Below are 16,809 nucleotides of genomic sequence, written 5' to 3'. Positions count from 1 at the left end.
ATCTCTGCATCTCCTGCATCTCCTGCAATCTCTTGCAATCTCTTGCAATCTCCTGCAATCTCCTGCAATCTCCTGCAATCTCCTTCAATCTCGCCTCGCGAGCTCGTAGGCGGCGAGGGTGTCGTCGCCATCCGACTGCGCCACGCACGGGCCCTCCGCCTATTCACAGCAGGAGGTGTGAAGAGACGCTGCTTCACACCACCGCGCCACGCAAGGGCCCTCCGCCTCCGACGCGTCGAGCAGGCCGCAGTCGCCAGTCCCGGCGGAGAGGCCGAGCCTACTTAGTTCATCAATTCATTGAGTCGTGAACGAGCCGGCGGCACGCCGCAGTCGCAAGGCCCGGAGGGAGAGCCCGGCGAGCTGGGAGGGGGTGGATTGGGGGGGGGGGGAAGGGAGGGTGGGATGGCGGCGTGGAGCTGCTGCGCGAGGTGGGCGTGGCTTGGAAGAGGTGGGGGTGGAGTAGGTGAGGGAGGAGGTGGTGAAGGGGGGGAAGGAGGCCCGGAGGGAGAGAGAGAGAGAGAGAGAGAGAGAGAGAGAGAGAGAGAGAGAGAGAGAGAGAGAGAGAGAGAGAGAGAGAGAGAGAGAGGGAGAGAGAGAGAGAGAGAGAGGGAGAGAGAGAGAGAGAGAGAGAGAGAGAGAGAGAGAGAGAGAGAGAGAGAGAGAGAGAGAGAGAGAGAGAGAGAGAGAGAGGGAGAGAGAGAGAGAGAGAGAGAGAGAGAGAGAGAGAGAGAGAGAGAGAGAGAGAGAGAGAGAGAGAGAGAGAGGGTTAGCCCCCGAGCCTCGCGCGGATCGCGTCGTACGGCGACGGGACGAAGGCCGGCACCACGGCGCCGGAGCCGCCACCGCCGACGACGGGCGCTCGCGCGGTCTTGCCGAAGAGCGCCACCCGGAGGGGCGTCGTGCGGTCGAGGGGCAGCACGCCGTTGTTCTTGAGCAGCACGACCGAGCGCGCCGCCAAGCTGCGCGCGAGGGCGGTGTGGGCCTACGCGCTGAACACGCCAGCCTCGGGGCGGGAAGACGGTCTTGTGTCTTCAGAGCACCGCGTGAGGACGGCGGAGAGGAAGACACAGTGAAATCAGCGGAGTGCGGGTGGATACGGCTGCATGCGCGTCCTCTGGCGCGCGGGTGCTGGTTGGAGTACACGAATGCGTGTTCCGCTTCTAGGCGTGTGGGATATGGGGAGATATGGGGGAGATATGGGGGAGATATGGGGAGATATTCCGCTTCTAGGCGTGTGGGCGGGCGTGGAGACGTTGTTGCGCTGCGTGTTCGTGTTGTTAATGTCGAAGGCGCCGACGCCGAAGAGGGGCGTCAGGATGCGCAAGGCGGCGTCGTCGATCCGAGAGGCGTCGACCTCGCCGCTGGCGAGCGCCGCCTCGATGGCGGCGGCGTTCATGAAGTCCGCCCCCGGCATCTCCTGGTCGAGGCCTACGGGAGAGATGGGGAGAGATGGGGAGAGATGGGGAGAGATGCTTGTCGGCATCTCACGGTACAGGCCCTGCGCGAGCGACATGGAGTGCGTGGCGCCCCAATCGGACATGACCCAGCCGCGGAAGCCGAGCCGCTCCTTGAGGTCCCGCTGCAGCGTCTCCGGGTTCTCGCACGACCTAAACAAAGAAAACTTAGACCCACTTCAGAGACACTTCCAAGACAGAGACACGTCTCCGGGTTCTCGCACGACCAGCGCGTGCGGATCTTGTTGTACGAGCACATGGCGGAGCCGACGCCTGCAGCTGAAGTGTCTCTGAAGTGTCTTGGAAGTGTCTCTGAAGTGTCTTGTCGTACGAGCACATGGCGGAGCCGACGCCTGCAGCTGAAGTGTCTCTGAAGTGTCTTGGAAGTGTCTCTGAAGTGTCTTGTCGTACGAGCACACGGCGGAGCCGACGCCTGCAGCTGAAGTGTCTCTGAAGTGTCTTGGAAGTGTCTCTGAAGTGTCTTGTCGTACGAGCACACGGCGGAGCCGACGCCTGCAGCTGAAGTGTCTCTGAAGTGTCTTGGAAGTGTCTCTGAAGTGTCTTGTCGTACGAGCACATGGCGGAGCCGACGCCTGCAGCTGAAGTGTCTCTGAAGTGTCTTGGAAGTGTCTCTGAAGTGTCGTACGAGCACACGGCGGAGCCGACGCCTGCAGCGATCGCGCCTTCGAACGGCGGGTAGTACAGCTCGAACTGCGTGCGCTCGTCGACCTCCTCGTCCACCGACGTGCGGTCCGTCTCCTGTTCACAGCTGGAGGTGTGAAGAGACGCTGTTCACACCTCGAGGTCGGCCGACGTGCGGTCCTCCGTCTCCTGGTTGTTGTTTGCCCAGTGCTTTGCGTTGGCCACCACGCCGGCGCCTGCATTGTTCATGGTTCAGTACTTCAAGCCACCACGCCGGCGAGCATGATGGCACACGGCGACATCATCCGGAGGCGCCAGACCACAACGGGAGGGATCAGAGCCAAAGGCACAGCACCGCGGCAGGCGAGGGCGTGTCGAAATGGCGTTGTGCGCGTGTGGCCCTCCGTTGCCTCTCTCTCGCGCACCCTCCTCCCTTGTCTCTCTCTCGCGCACCCTCCTCCCTTGTCTCTCTCTCGCGCACCCTCCTCCCTTGTCTCTCTCTCGCGCACCCTCCTCCCTTGTCTCTCTCTCGCGCACCCTCCTCCCTTGTCTCTCTCTCGCGCACCCTCCTCCCTTGTCTCTCTCTCGCACCCTGGATCCCGCGCACGGCCGGCTGCACCATCTCGTAGCCGAGGTGCGGGTCCTCGCCGGAGATGTACTCGAAGTTGCGCCCGTTGCGCGGCACGCGCGCGAGGCACACGCCCGGGCCGAGCTGCACGTTGGCGCCCTTCCGGAAGAACTCGTCGCCCATCGCAGCGCCCCACGCTTCGGCGGCAGAGCGGTCAAACGTGGCGCCGATCGCGAGGCTGCACGGCCATGCGGTGGACGAGCCCGGGTGCGCGTTGTCGCGGAAGCCCTGCGGCCCGTCGTTCATCTTGATGGCAGGCACGCCGAGCCGGCCGATGCCGCACACGTTGCCGACGTAGCCGCCGCAGGAGCCGTGCGTGAGCTGTATCTTCTCTGCGAGCGTCATGTGCTGCACGAGCGTCGCAGCGCGCTGCGCGGGCGTGTCGGCGGTCGACATCCACGGCCTGTCGCCGCCAGAGAAGGCGAAGGCGGCGGACGCGATCATTTTGTGTGTCAACTCCGTCCGGCTTTCAAAAAAAGAATTCGGAGCGGGTTTCAGAAAAAAATGGAAGGCAAATTCAGATTTGGCCGGTGTGAAGCGGTCTAGCCATGCACCAGGCGCATCGATGTAGTCATAATATGTAGGCCTTGTCTCCCGAAGTTTTGAGCAATAGCCGCAAACAACGCTTTTTGGCAGTTCATCGCGACACGTCCAGCTCCAGGTGCCGACAAAGCGGCTTCCCAGCTCACCACCTCGCCTTCTCTGTCGCTCACCTGGCCCAGTCCCATCAGTATCAAGTCTGAGCTGTCCCAAACCGTCCTTATTTTGGGTGATGCAGCCCACTCTGGCTCATACCACGGCTCTTACGGCCTCATACACGCCCGTTTCACCCACAGACACCGCCGGCACGCACTCCCACTTCACACATGCTCAAGCACAACCCCACCAAAGCACAGCCCTGCTCAGAGTAGTCGTGAACCACCCTTTGGCAGCCGTGGAAGCCCCACAGCCGCTGCTTCTCTCGGCTCCTCTCAATGCGTGTCGTGCACCACCCCACGACAGCCCACCGAAAGAGCACTGGTGCTCTCCGCATGCGCCACCGATGTGATTGTGCAACGTCAGCCACCTCGCCTGAGGTAGTTGCGACTGGGGACACCGGAAGCTCGACGCTCGAGCACGTGTGGCAAAGTTTTGCGACATCCTGCGACTCGACCCCCGAGGGCTGCCGGCCGCCGACAGCAATACCGAGACCGGATTGCGCAGCGAGTTCGGTCCGAATGTGCCCAGGGCCAGCCCGTGGACCGGTACGGACGGCAGGTACCCATGGGACCGCTGCGGCGGGCCTGGGAGGCGCCACGAGTCCCAATGACGCACGGTCGGCGCAAATCCCCAAGCTGGAAATAGGCCTTTAACTGCAGAACGCCCCCTCTACTCGGAGAGACGTACCAGCATTTTCTGGACGCTGCTCTCGTGCGCTTCCTGAAGCAGAAGCACGCAATAACCGCTGGCGTGGATGTGCCCTACACAAGCCTTGCCGAAATGCAGCAGCACGTGCGAGATGAATGCAATCGGCTTGGCTTTCCAATCGTGGCCGATCCCGCCATTCTGCGCCGCATTCAGGACTTAGTTGGCCGCCGATATTTCGAACAGCAGGGCCTCTCATTGTTCAGATACGTTCCGTGACGTATGTTTCCGCGTGCACTTCTGCCGGCGAGGCGTGCCACTGGCCGCGGCCGCGCGCGCGCGTCATGCTTAGAGATTTTGAGTCATGCCCCCATGCCCCCCCCCCCCCTTCAGTACTAACTACGTTCTTTTCTGAGTTACGGCGGGGGCCGCCCAGAGGGCTCGTCTTCGTGAGGAGACAAGAGTCTCGCATTGGCTCTAGTACGAGCAACCTTTCCTAGGGGGTTTCGATGGCAACGATGGATAGGTAGGTAGGGCGGGGTTTGTGGTGCCACAGACCTCCACAGGGTAGGAAGGTAGTGCGTGTTTATAGTTTATCTGTTATCTCTAGTTACGTAATATATAATATAATATATCCCGGTGTCTTCCCGGCGGACCAGCCATTTCCCATTTAATTAGGGGGCCCACAGCGCCCCAAAATCCACCAGTCTGGGATTTCGCCCAAAAGCTTGACTCTGAAAAGCTCGCAATGTACCTTTCTGAGCGCTGTGGTCGCCGCAGACTGGCTCCAACTTGACGGCGGCATGGAGGCATCGATGCCTCCATGCCGCCGTTAAGTCGAAATCGACATACAGCTCGATGGTTTGCCCGAAAAGGTACATCGCGGCGTTTTGGGCGACAACAGCGCGGCGGCCGCGAAGTGGCGGTGGACATGCTCCCACGTTGCCGACGTGGCGTCGGAGTGGCCGGCGCTGCTCGCCGCGACCACGACGGCTACTCCGATGCTCCGGGCCGACCCGTCCTACCCGACGGTGGCACTCTTCCACGTCTCGCTCACGCTGAGAAAAATTCTGACACGGCGTGCAGCAGAGTCGCCGACGAGTCGGTCCGCGTGCCTCCTCGTGTCGCGCATCGTTCTCACCCATCCATAAACTCACTTTGGCCTCACTAAAGCGATGCCTGAATCCTTAATCCTCAGATTTTAGATTAGGACGCTGTGGGCCCTCTAACGTTTAGAGCCGCGGTAGGTGACGACAAGAGGGGGGCACGAGCGGCGGAGTGCCTGAAGGAATTCTGGTTGTGTCATCGCCCTGAGCGCCGGTGTGTGCCTTCACCGTGTGGGCCCCAGCGAGGTAGCTAGCTCATGGGCGCAATATTGAGCCCAGCGGTAGAGTTCGGCCTCTCGCCAAGCTCGGAAGAAGTCCCGCGTCCCTTCTTTGGGCAAAGAAATCGTGGACGGCCGGCTTCTGCGCAGCCGAGAGGCCTTCCGGCGTTGGTGAGTGGGGTGGGTCGATTCCTCTCGGATCCATGCCGGAGCGAGGCGTTGTGGTGGTATGGAGGATCACCGAATGGCGCGTTCGGGTTATACAGCAGAACAACCAAGCAGGTGACGATGACGAGGCCAAGCAGTAGGCGACGCGTGGCACCACCCGACGCCGTTGCCGTCTCCATAGATCGACTGGCCGGCCACGCGATGGCAATCGTCGGCGTCGGCCGGCTTGTGAGTGTTATCCGTGCTCGAGCGAGCGAGCGACGCACACTGTCCCGCACGACGGGCTAGCAGCGTGTAAGGCCGAAAGGCACAGAAAAAGAATTCCAGCGCAAAATCTTTCGGGAAAAGAAAGCGCGGAACCAAAAACACAGCGTTCTCACGCTTCTCAGCTGCAGCGTTCAGGCTGACGCAACGCGTCGGTGTTGGATCACCTGCGTGCGCAGATCGCGCAGCGCCTTGCTACGACGCAGGTCGTGCTTGATTTCCGTGGCAAGTTGCTCGCTGTCATCCACCACTTGCTCTGCTAGCTCAACCAGGATGTCATACGGCGGGATATACCGAGTGAACCCTCTTGCACGCCACGCGAACTGCTTGCGGATGCCGCCCTCAACTGTCCACGTCGAGAGGCGCACCGTTGCATTCCACGCACGCGTTCCGCTTTCTCTTTGGCCTCGTCGGAGGTCGGACTAGCCGTCGGCGGAGCCGCCTTGCTCTCCGGGAATGTCCGGCCGAATCGGAGGCGGGGCCGAGGCCAACTCAAGCGGACTGCCGTGCGTACTCCGCAGTATCGCCGCAACCCGCGCCGCCTCCGCCTCCGCCTCCGCCTCCGCCTCCGCCTCCGCCTCCGCCTCCGCCTCCGCCTCCGCCTCCGCCTCCGCCTCCGCCTCCGCCTCCATCCTTGCCGCCGCAGCCGCCACCCCTCTGACTCCGAGTGTCTCACTGCCCTCCAGCTGCCGCTGCTCCACTCTGCTGCGCAGCGCTAGGACGAGCCCTAGAAAGCCCTAGGAAGCCCATCCGGCCCCTCGGCAGCGGCGGCGGCAGCGGCGGCAGCGGCGGTGGCGGCGGCGGGTTCGGTGGGCTCGCCGTCGTCGCTGCCCTCCCTATGCCGGAGGAGAGAAGTGGCGGAGTCAGGGAAGGAGAGAGAGAGTGCGGGAGTTGACAGGGAGCGGCGCCGACGTGACAGGGAGCGGCGCCGACGGGGGCTCGCGCACCTGCACGCTGTGTGGGGGTCGTCCCACGTGGTCGCAAGCGTCTCTGTGTGGTACCAGTAGCACCGCCCGCTCGCGGGGTCGACCGCCGCCTGTTCACAGCTAGAGGTGTGAAGAGACGCTGTTCAGCCGTCGCGGGCCGGGCCGAACCCGGCCTCGACCGGCCGCGCCGCCGCAGCAGGCCGGGAGGCCCGAATGGCGGCCGACCAGCTGATAAGGATCTTTTTTCTCTCTCTTTCTTCTCTCTTTCTTCAATCAATTTTAAGAATTCTGTGAGAGAGGCTTGTCTTATTCTTCAATCCGGCGGTGACGAGTTGTGGGGTACTCTGGCGGCTAACCTCGAAATCTGCACCTTGGATGGCTGCGCTCCCTGTTTCGCATCCGTGCTAAGCATGGCTGGCGACGAATGAGTTCTTCAATCTACTCGTACTCGAGTCAGGCGAGTTGTGCCGGGACTCTGGGACAGCTCGCCGCGCCCACGGATGGCGCGTACGTTGCTGCCGATCCTCGCCTGCACCTCGCTGGCCGGCCGTCGTGCGCCCCGGCTCCGGCGTGCTGCGACGCTGGTCGCCACAGGATGCGCAGCCTCTGCCGCCACGGCGCAGCCAGCGACAGGTGGCGCGCTCGTGCGCGGTGACGATTCGCTGATGGCGCCAAAAGCGCACGGCACGACCTCCACGCCAGTCCAAGAGCGGCTGCGCTGGGATGTCGACAGAGCGACGGCCGACCGCATCTGCTCGTACAATCGGCACTATGCAGAGTACGCTGGCTACTACAAGCGGACGACCTTCATCGCCGCTTTCTCGGCGGCAGAGGGCGAGACCACCTTTTACGACTCGGTGTCTGGCAAGCCGCTCTTTGTCGCTCCTCGAGGCGCGAGCCGCCCTGTCCGACGACAGTCTCCCCACCACCCACCGCCACCGCCGCCGCCGCCGCCGCCACACCTCCATCCACGTAGGGCGCACCCACGACGCCTTCCTCGCCGAGTCCTCTGCGCACGGCTGGCCGAGCTTCCGCGACGAGGAGTGTGTCTGGGACAACCTCCGTGCGCCGACATGAGCCGAGAGTTAGCCGAGAGGTAGCCGAGAGGTAGCCGAGAGGTAGCCGAGAGGTAGCCGAGAGGTAGCCGAGAGGTAGCCGAGAGGAGCCAAGAGGAGCCGAGAGGAGCAGAGAGGAGCCGAGAGCAGCCGAGAGGATCCGGCGAGAACGGAGAGACTGACCAGCAAGAGACACACGGCCTCCTCGCGACGGCGGACGTGTCCGTACATGCATCGTTCGGAGAGAGAGAGAGAGAGAGAGAGAGAGAGGGAGAGAGGGAGAGAGGAAGAGAGAGAGGGAGAGGGGGGGGGGGGGTGGCACCTGCGGAGCGCGCGGAGAACCAAGAGAGCACCGCGACGGAGCCGGACGTGTCCGTACAGGCATTCTTGACGATGGCGAGGCGGTCTCGGTCGACGGTACGCACCTCGGGCACAACCTGCCCGATTCGAAGGGCAACCGGTACTGCATCAACCTGGTCTCGGTCGCGGGCACGCCTGTCGACGAGGCGGCTGCGGGGGTCACGAGGAGCGAGCTGTAGGAGCTGTAGCGTTATGTGCGGTGCGTTGGGTGTGCGATCTAGCCTTGGAAATTAAAAATAATTTTACGTGTTCATCATATCATCAATACAGATGAATACTTAAAGCCTTACCCGTCTCATATCTCGCCGACTACATCTAAACGGTTTTGCCCCTCCTAACCTGCGTTCGAGGTGCCCGCGACGCCAAGCGCTCGCAACGAGTCCGCAGCCGCTGGCGGGGCCGAGCACGCGCCACACTCGCGCCGCAGCGCGCTCAGGCGCGCACAGCGCGGGCAGCAGCAGGCCGACCGCCGCCCACAAGATGTGCTTGTTCGCTCCGCCGTCAAGCCGCGCGATCGCCGCGGCGTTGGCGACGGTGAAGGCCACCGGCAGCACGCTGCGTGCGCTGAACTCGTCCAAGACGACGGCGAGGCCTAGTCCCGCACACAGCAGGTTGACGTGGACCGACGCGAGGGCCAGGCGAGGGGCAGAGGTGGAGGTGGGCGCACCAAACCCCAGGAGACCCGCGTAAAGGCACAGGTCCTGGCGGTGGGTGATGAGGCCGCGCCGCTGCAGCGTCATCACAAAGGCGGCGCTCTGGATGACGCACAGCGACACGAGCTGCACGCTCAGGCGGCCACGTGTGAGCAAGCAGCCCGTCGTCGCGTGGAACTGCGTCGCCGACATCAAGTACTGGGCGCCCGCGGGCGCAGCCAAGTCGCGAATCGTGCGGCTCGACTCGCCACGCCGCGCGTACCAAGCGGTACTCGGGCCAGATCCGTGAGCCCGTGACGATGCGACGGCGTGGAATGGAGAAGGTCAATCCGCTGAGCTGCAGCAGCAGGTGAGGCGCTAGACTTGCGGCAGAACTCCAGCCGTTCTGGTCGGCGAAGCCCATGTCGTCTGCGCCGGCAAAAAAGGCGTGGTAGCGGTACGCGAAGTGTAGGAGCGCGTACAGTCCAAGTAGCTTGTGGCCGTGCCACCGATCCTCGCGAGAGGAGAGCTTGGCCATTCGTGTCGCCTGACGGCGACAGATCAGATCGCAATCACATGCCCGTGTGAATTTTACAGCAAGCCGGTCGCACAACACGATTCACGCGACAGGCAAGGCACGGGCGACGGCTTCCTCAGAAGCCGTCGTCCTCACCGTAGCCGTCGTCGGACCCCCAATCAGGGGGACAGTCGAATCCGCGAGCACCGTGGTGCTCGCCGAAAAGACCATCCCCATCCCACTCCCCCTCATCCCAACCCCCCCCACCCGCGCGCCTACCCCGCCGATGGCCGGTGGGGCGGGAAACCCCGCCCCACCCACCATTGCGCAGCAGGGGTTCGAGGTCCTCGCCCTCGCTGAGCAGCAGAAGCCGCCCAGCCCGGACCTCGTCCCTCCACCCCTCCCTCTCCCAGCACCGGTCACCAGCCCAACCCTCCACCACCACCACCTCCCCACGCCTCAAGCCCGAGCCCCCTTCGGCCCAAGCCACCACCCCCCTGCCGTTCACGTACACAGCTGTTAAGTGTGCCTGACTCCGATTCGGGGTATGAAAGAAAGAAAGAAAACAGACAACCCAAGGGAGGGATGGGAGGACGGCACGCCGCCACCACACAGGGATTTTAAGGAGAGGTGTGTGGTGCGCTATCCGTCGCCCACCCTAGGGAGTCTGCCTCTTCCTATCTCTCTTCGCAGTCTCTCGCCTATTCTCGCTGCAACCTTCATGCCACCTCGCGGTCGTCCCACCCTCGTCGTTCTCTCCCTTGTCACTTCCTCCTCTGACGCGTTGTTCTCTTCTGCCTCGTCCTGCGACGCCGCCGCCTGCCGGTCCCTTGTTCTCCGATTCGGGGTATCTTGAGATACGGCGCCCAAATTGATTTCTTTTGCGAGTCAGAATAGCCTCAATAGGGGTACAGCGCCACAGGCGCGGCCTCGCAAGTCCCGTCCCCGTGTTGTCCCTTCATGCATTGCTGCATCGCTGCTGCAGAGATGACTCTCCCCCGCCGCATCGTCGATTGCCACCACCACTTCCTTGCGCCCGACGAGCCCTTCCACGCCACGCTCGGCGCGCTCGGCGCGCCCGCCTACACCGCGGAGCAGTACGCCGCCGACTCGGCCGGGCTGCCGATCGAGAAGACTGTGCACATCGAGGCGCTGGCGGAAGACGGCGCCGGCGAGGCGGCGTACGTCGACGCGCTCGCCAGCCGCGGCGCCTGCAAGGTGGCCGCCATCGTCGCCAACTGCGACCTCTCTGCGCCCGACGCCGCCGCGGCGCTCGACAAGATCCAGGCGGCGAGCGCGCGCGTGCGCGGCATCCGGTACATCCTCGACTACGACGGCCCCTTCGACGGCGAGTGCCCGACGCACGTCGCCTGCAAGGCCCACGCCACCGACTACCTCCGCGACGCGTCCGCCGCCGCCGCGTTTGAGCGCGGCTTCGCGCTGCTCGCGGCCCGCGGGCTGTCGTTCGACCTGCAGCTCTGCCCTGCGCAGATGGAGGCGGCGGCGGCGATGATCAGCCGCCACCCCGGTGTGCCAGTGGTGATTGACCACATGGGCAAGCCGTGGAGGCTGCGGGCGGACGGCGGTGCCGCCGACGCGGCAGAGCTAGCGGCGTGGCGCAAGGGGATGGCAGCGCTGGCGGCGCTGCCGCAGGTGAGCTGCAAGCTGTCGATGCTTGGGGTGGCGGTGCCGGGCTGGCCGGCGGGCGGCGCTAAGGAGGAGCTGCTGCGTGGCTTGGTGCTCGAGACCATCTCGCTCTTTGGCGCGCGCCGCTGCATGTTCAACTCCAACTGGCACATCAACGGCGCCGTCTCCAACTCGGACGCCGGCGACGTGCCCAGCGACGAGGCGCTCACGATGGCTTCCCTCTTCGAGCGCTTCCACGGATGGGTGGCGCACTTGGGCGAGGCGGAGCGCGAGGCGCTCTTTGCGGGCAGCGCGGAGCGCTTCTACCGCATCTAGCTAACCCTCCGGGTGCGGCGGGCAAGGCTCATGTTGCATGCACAGTCGTACGGTCTGTCCCCTCAGTGTCGTCGGCGGCTGGACGGTTTCGCCTATCGGCTGCCCGGGTAGGTAGAGTGTCTCCGAGTACGGAGATAGCCGGAGAATGAGAATGATCTCAATGGCTAGTGTTCGATTTCACTGTGTGGCACAGCCCGCGGTTACAAAACTTTTTGATTTTGACCACGTGTGCACTTTTCTTCATATCTGGGGCCTCCGGCGCCAGTGCGAAGTCTAGTCGCCCTAAACCACCCCGCCTCCGGGCATACTCCGAACTCCCACACGACAACACACGCGCGGCCGGCGCCTCTCATGCCCTTCTCCACGCACACCGCGTGAAAACTGCGCGTACGTCCCCGCGCGCACGCAAACACGCGCAGCGCCATTTCAGAGCTGTGCCATGTGCGTCTGCCCTGTGCTGGCGCCCCATGGCCGTCCCGCGCCGCCCGCACCAGCTGCGCGCCCCTCGCACTACCAGAGCTAGCCGCATATCCACTCACGCCGCGACGCGCGCGCCGCAGCACACCTCACCAGCACACCTGCGCCTTTTTGCGCCCTGTGCAGGCTCTGCAGACTGCTTCTGGCATCCCACAAGCGGCTGTACTAGGACGCGCCGCGAGTGCGACGGCACCGCGCAGGCCCAGGCGCGCACGCACGCCCGCACGCGCGCTCGCTCATCCGCCCAGTCTGCTGTGCACAGCCTGTCAGCCTGCCTGCACACACAGCATACAGCACCATGTGCACGCATACGCTTAGACGCAGCCCGCACCCCACAATAGCCTGCCTCACGCCTCACCACGCCGTCTCGCGCACACCGCCAGCAGCCCGATCAGAGAAACTGCAGCGCGCGCCTCTGCACGCCTGCAGCTTCTCTGCATTCTGAGACCTTCTCAATCCACCCCGCCGCCGCGCCTCCCCGGGCACACACCGCAGCAGTGAATATGTGAGTCGAAGTATGGGATATCGACCGAGCCGTTCTTTTTACTGCCATATAAGCATAAAAAGAAAAAACACCATGGCGAAAATCGTTTAACAAACAGCGACGACCAGCAGCAACGATTTACAGCAGCGTCCTGCCGAGTGTGTGTAGCACCGACGCAGACGCACCCCAGGCACTACACTACGACGGCTAGGCAGACCTCACCAGTCCGATAAGGATCAACTGGAAGGTTGAACCTCGAGCTTAGACAGAACGGGCGCGACAGACTCCAGGGGAGATCGCGCTCTACTCGGGGCACCAAGGAGGAAAACCGAAACCGTTTGGGTGCCCCACAAAAACCCAAACGCTACAACCTAAAAGTCACACCTCCCCCCCACGTCCCCCCCCCCCTTGGGGACGTAGCGCACGCCCTTACTCGGAGAGAGTAGGATAGGGAGAGGAAGGGAGATTGGTGTGCCGGTTTTTCGCGTTAGCAATTTTTTTTTGACCACATGTGCGCCTAGTTGGCGACTTGAAACTTACGAGCTCGCTTGCGTGCAAGGGTGGCGACCGGCTCGGCTGGAAGGGCGCGATTCATCGACCAGGGAGAGCTGGCCCGGCCGTTCCGAGGAGCAGGAGGTGCGGCGGGAGGCCGGGTCCCGGGACGATCCAATGCCGCCGCCCTCGCCCGGGGAGACTCGGCCGGGCCGTCGACGCTCTCAGAGTCGGCGGTGCCAACGTCGGAGGTGGAGCGGAGGCGAGGCCGCAGCCGAGGAAGCATAAGAGGGAAGGCGGGCCCCGCAACCGTCGCATGACCTTGTTCGGAATGGGGGTAGGGACAAGGGAGGCCGCGCGGAGTTTGGGGGTTCCAAGCGGCAGTGACGATTGAGAGTGTGCGTCGTGTTCGCGTCTGGTGTCTAGTAACTCCGTACAAAGAGTAAGTATAGAGGCTGGGGGCGTTCCGCCGCTAGGGGAAACCCGAAGCGCAATCCAGAGCCAACCCTCGGAGACCCGTTTTTACTGCAGGAGCCCACAAACGTCAAAAACTGGCAACCCTGTCTGCACGTCTCGCGCGCGCGTGAACAGGGCTCCAGGCCCCAAATTACGTGTGAGTGTTAGAGTTGTTTGGTATTGAAAAATCTCTCTCAAACGTCAGGATTGACTGGCGTTTGCTGGGGATATTTCCTCTGTGGCCGCTGCTTCGGGCTACGTGACGGTGTGTGGTGTGCAGCACACGACACTCGTGACAGTCACAGGAGCCCCCATGCGTGTCGCAACGACCCACAGTGCTGACCTGTTTAAGTGTGGCATAACTCCTTCTCGAGTATCTCGGCCGACGGCGTCAGGATCTGACTGGACCGACTCCCCCCTCGTGCGATACAATAATGGTACCAGTCGTCGCCCTCCCCTTCGTCAGGGCCACCTACGTGCCCGTCCCCGCCTACGGCATGTGCGGGGCGCCGCTGCCGCCGCCGCCGCCGCCGCCGCCGCCGCCGCTGCCGCTGCTACCGCTGCCGCCGCCCGCCGCGGGCGTCGGCGTGAGGAAGGCGGGAGCGGATCGACTGGTGGGGAAGTCGGTCAAGGCGCCGTGGACGCGCCAGGAGGACATTATGATCCGCGATGGCGTGCTCCAGCGCGGCTACAAGTGGACCGCGATCGCGAAGTCGCTCCCGCACAAGCGCTCGGCCGACGCGGTGCGCAACCGCTGGCAGAGGCTGCAGTCGCGCCGGCGAGGGACGCCGCGAGGCTCGCCCGCGCTGATGCGCCCCAGGTCGGACGGCGAAGCCGACTCCGAGGGCGGCGCGTCCGCCGAGGGCTCTGGCGACGGCGCCGACGTCGGCGAGGACTTTACCCCCCCCGAGGTGGAGAAGCACGGCGACATGTGGACCGAGGAGGAGGACTCGATCATCGACAACGCGGTGGCGCAGCGTGGGCCGTGCTGGGCCGCCATCGCCCAGCTGCTGCCCGGCCGCACTTACTCCGGGTGCCGCAACCGCTGGGTGAGGCTGCAGGAGCGGCGCCTGGCCGCGGCAGGCCTGCACGTCAAGGGCGCGGCGCAGGTCTGCCTCACTCCTTCGCACCTTCCTTCCGCCGCCTCGGCGCACCTTGGCCGAGCCGCCCGCCCTCCCTCAATCTACGGGGGTTGCGGAGAGGCCAAGGTGCGCCGAGGCGGCGGAAGGAAGGTGCGAAGGAGTGAGGCGGACCTGCGCCGCGCCCTTGACGTGCAGGCCTGCCGCGGCCAGGCGCCGCTCCTGCAGCCTCACCCAGCGGTTGCGGCACCCGGAGTAAGTGCGGCCGGGCAGCAGCTGGGCGATGGCGGCCCAGCACGGCCCGCGCTGCGCCACCGCGTTGTCGATGATCGAGTCCTCCTCCTCGGTCCACATGTCGCCGTGCTTCTCCACCTCGGGGGGGGTAAAGTCCTCGCCGACGTCGGCGCCGCCGCCAGAGCCCTCGGCGGACGCGCCGCCCTCGGAGTCGGCTTCGCCGTCCGACCTGGGGCGCATCAGCGCGGGCGAACCTCGCGGCGTCCCTCCCCGCCGGCGCGACTGCAGCCTCTGCCAGCGGTTGCGCACCGCGTCGGCCGAGCGCTTGTGCGGGAGCGACTTCGCGATCGCGGTCCACTTGTAGCCGCGCTGGAGCACGCCATCGCGGATCATAATGTCCTCCTGGCGCGTCCACGGCGCCTTGACCGACTTCCCCACCAGTCGATCCGCTCCCGCCTTCCTCACGCCGACGCCCGCGGCGGGCGGCGGCAGCGGCAGCGGCGGCGGCGGCGGCGGCGGCGGCGGCGGCGGCGGCGGCAGCGGCGCCCCGCACATGCCGTAGGCGGGGACGGTCACGTAGGTGGCCTTGACGAAGGGGAGGGCGACGACTGGAACCATATGCATCGCAACAGAAGGGGGGAGTCAGTCCAGTCAAGCCGACGCCGTATCTCAAGATACCCTGTCATAGTTAACGTCATAGTTATGGCACACTTAATAGCTGTGAACGTGAACAGAGTGGTACCAGCACCACTGTGGGTCGTTGCGGCACGCATGGGGGCTCCTGTGACTGTCACGAGTGTCGTGTGCTGCACACCACACACCGTCACGTAGCCCGAAGCAGCGGCCACAGAGGAAATATCCCCAGCCAGACAGAGGAAATATCCCCAGCAAACGCCAGTCAATCCTGTTTGTGGGCTCCTTGCAGTAAACACGGGTCTCCGAGGGTTGGCTCTGGATTGCGCTTCGGGTTTCCCCTAGCGGCGGAACGCCCCCAGCCTCTATACTTACTCTTTGTACGGAGTTACTAGACACCAGACGCGAACACGACGCACACACTCTCAATCGTCACTGCCGCTTGGAACCCCCAAACTCCGCGCAGCGCGCGCGCGGCGCGCGCGACGGAGGGGCGGAGCAGCGACCGCTGGCGCGGTCGCTGCTCCGTCTGTGCCAGCGACGCGCGCTCTGGTGCAGAGCGCGCGTCAGGAAGGGGGCAAGCGTGGCGGCGCGGGACGCGCCGTAGGCCTTTACACGCTTTTCTCTGCAAAGGCTATCTATATTCTTTGCATCATATTCTCTCTGGGCCCTCTATATTCTCGAGAATATTCTCGAATATTGAGAATATTTTGACCTCGCGTAGATCGACGGAGACCAAAAGTCGCTCCAAACCCCCGCTCAGAACCTCCAAAACTTAAAGATTTCAGTCGGCATCGACCCGAAACCTACTGTTGAGGGGGGAATAGCTGTTTCGAGCTCTCTCGTCAAGACCGTTTTAGACGCCGCACAGCGGCAACGTCAAGAATATTCAAGAATATCTTTGGACTCGAGGTCTACTAAGGTCAAGGGCTGCGGAAAGCTCGTATATTCTTGAGGGAAAAGCCGGCCGGGGCATCTGTATTCAAAAACAAATCTCTGTATTCTCGAGAATATTCTCGAATATGGAAGTGCGCGGGACCCTCTATATTCTCAAAGATATTCGAGAATATGGTGTAAAGGCCAAGCACGCGCGGCGGCGGCGGCGAGCAGCCGAGCGCTCCGTGCGCGGTGAGGGCCGGGTGAGGGCGCGGCGGGTGACGGGGCAAGGGAGCAGCCAACACCCGGCCGTCGCTTTTGAGCGACGCTGTGGCACGCCTGCGCAGGGGCCGCAGGGCGGTCAGTTGTGGGGCGAGGCGGTGCCGGCCGCGGGCCGGGTGCAAGGCGCCGGCCTCGGCGCCGCTTCGGCGCGCAGCACGGGCGCGGCGATTTTTCTGAGGGGGAGCCGAAGGTTTGCTGCGGTAGCGCCGCCCACTTCCAAGCCAGGCGCCGCAGAATATTGAGGAGCGCAGATTAATCCGAGACGCGTGCATGGCCGTCGTCGCCACTGCGGGCTGGGCCGCGGCGCTCGCCTACCCTGCGGCCTCCCTGCTCGCGCTCGCCAACGGCGCCAATGACATCTGCAACTCGGTGGGCACAGCCGTGGGGGCCGGCGCGCTGACGATGCGGCAGGCGCTGGTTCTGGGTTGCATCGCCGAGGCCATCGGCGCGGTCACCATCGGCCCGTTCGTCGCGCAGAGCATCGCGAGCGGCCAGATCCACGTCGCCGCCTTTGCCGGCT

General features: G+C 64.2%; 5 protein-coding genes across 5 annotated transcripts in view; 3 read left to right on the top strand and 2 right to left on the bottom strand.

The window, feature by feature from the left end:
* Positions 1–3,168, bottom strand: part of EMIHUDRAFT_104185 (hypothetical protein) — a gene marked incomplete at both ends in the record, with an annotated part of 4,706 nt that extends 1,538 nt beyond the window's left edge. The window contains 7 exons of the mRNA XM_005765057.1: positions 149–159; positions 824–982; positions 1,253–1,428; positions 1,489–1,607; positions 2,101–2,213; positions 2,253–2,332; positions 2,688–3,168. Coding sequence (XP_005765114.1) covers positions 149–159; positions 824–982; positions 1,253–1,428; positions 1,489–1,607; positions 2,101–2,213; positions 2,253–2,332; positions 2,688–3,168 — 1,139 coding nt within the window. The remainder of the gene's footprint in view (positions 1–148; positions 160–823; positions 983–1,252; positions 1,429–1,488; positions 1,608–2,100; positions 2,214–2,252; positions 2,333–2,687) is intronic.
* A 4,055-nt stretch (positions 3,169–7,223) lies between these two features.
* EMIHUDRAFT_452168 (hypothetical protein) lies at positions 7,224–8,418 on the top strand. Its single transcript, XM_005765056.1, has 3 exons — positions 7,224–7,641; positions 7,727–7,813; positions 8,187–8,418. The coding sequence occupies exons 1-3, from the start codon at positions 7,251–7,253 to the stop codon at positions 8,342–8,344; spliced, it is 636 nt and encodes a 211-aa protein (XP_005765113.1). The 5' UTR covers positions 7,224–7,250; the 3' UTR covers positions 8,345–8,418.
* A 1,856-nt stretch (positions 8,419–10,274) lies between these two features.
* Positions 10,275–11,276, top strand: EMIHUDRAFT_213463 (hypothetical protein; the record flags this gene model as incomplete). Its single annotated transcript, XM_005765055.1, has 1 exon — positions 10,275–11,276. The coding sequence occupies one exon, from the start codon at positions 10,275–10,277 to the stop codon at positions 11,274–11,276; it is 1,002 nt and encodes a 333-aa protein (XP_005765112.1).
* A 3,087-nt stretch (positions 11,277–14,363) lies between these two features.
* Positions 14,364–14,891, bottom strand: EMIHUDRAFT_213460 (hypothetical protein; the record flags this gene model as incomplete). The annotated part of the gene is made up of 1 exon (XM_005765054.1): positions 14,364–14,891. One exon carries the CDS (start codon positions 14,889–14,891, stop codon positions 14,364–14,366), a length of 528 nt encoding a protein of 175 aa, XP_005765111.1.
* Positions 14,892–16,559: 1,668 nt separating this feature from the next.
* The window catches only part of EMIHUDRAFT_213459 (hypothetical protein), a gene marked incomplete at both ends in the record, with an annotated part of 426 nt that continues 176 nt past the window's right edge, over positions 16,560–16,809 (top strand). Inside the window, one exon of the mRNA XM_005765053.1 lies at positions 16,560–16,790. Coding sequence (XP_005765110.1) covers positions 16,560–16,790 — 231 coding nt within the window. The remainder of the gene's footprint in view (positions 16,791–16,809) is intronic.

Source organism: Emiliania huxleyi (genome assembly GCF_000372725.1).
Source record: "Emiliania huxleyi CCMP1516 unplaced genomic scaffold EMIHUscaffold_57, whole genome shotgun sequence".
Classification (NCBI taxonomy): domain Eukaryota; phylum Haptophyta; order Isochrysidales; family Noelaerhabdaceae; genus Emiliania; species Emiliania huxleyi.
This window is presented reverse-complemented; position numbering and strand designations above follow the sequence as displayed.

Excerpts from the sequence above, each read along its gene's own strand:
- EMIHUDRAFT_452168 (XM_005765056.1), top strand. The coding sequence starts at position 7,251 with ATGGCGCGTACGTTGCTGCCGATCCTCGCCTGCACCTCGCTGGCCGGC. Across the intron at positions 7,642-7,726 it reads GCTCTTTGTCGCTCCTCGAG|GGCGCACCCACGACGCCTTC; the intron begins GCGCGAGCCGCC and ends CCATCCACGTAG. Across the intron at positions 7,814-8,186 it reads GTGTGTCTGGGACAACCTCC|GCATTCTTGACGATGGCGAG; the intron begins GTGCGCCGACAT and ends GTGTCCGTACAG.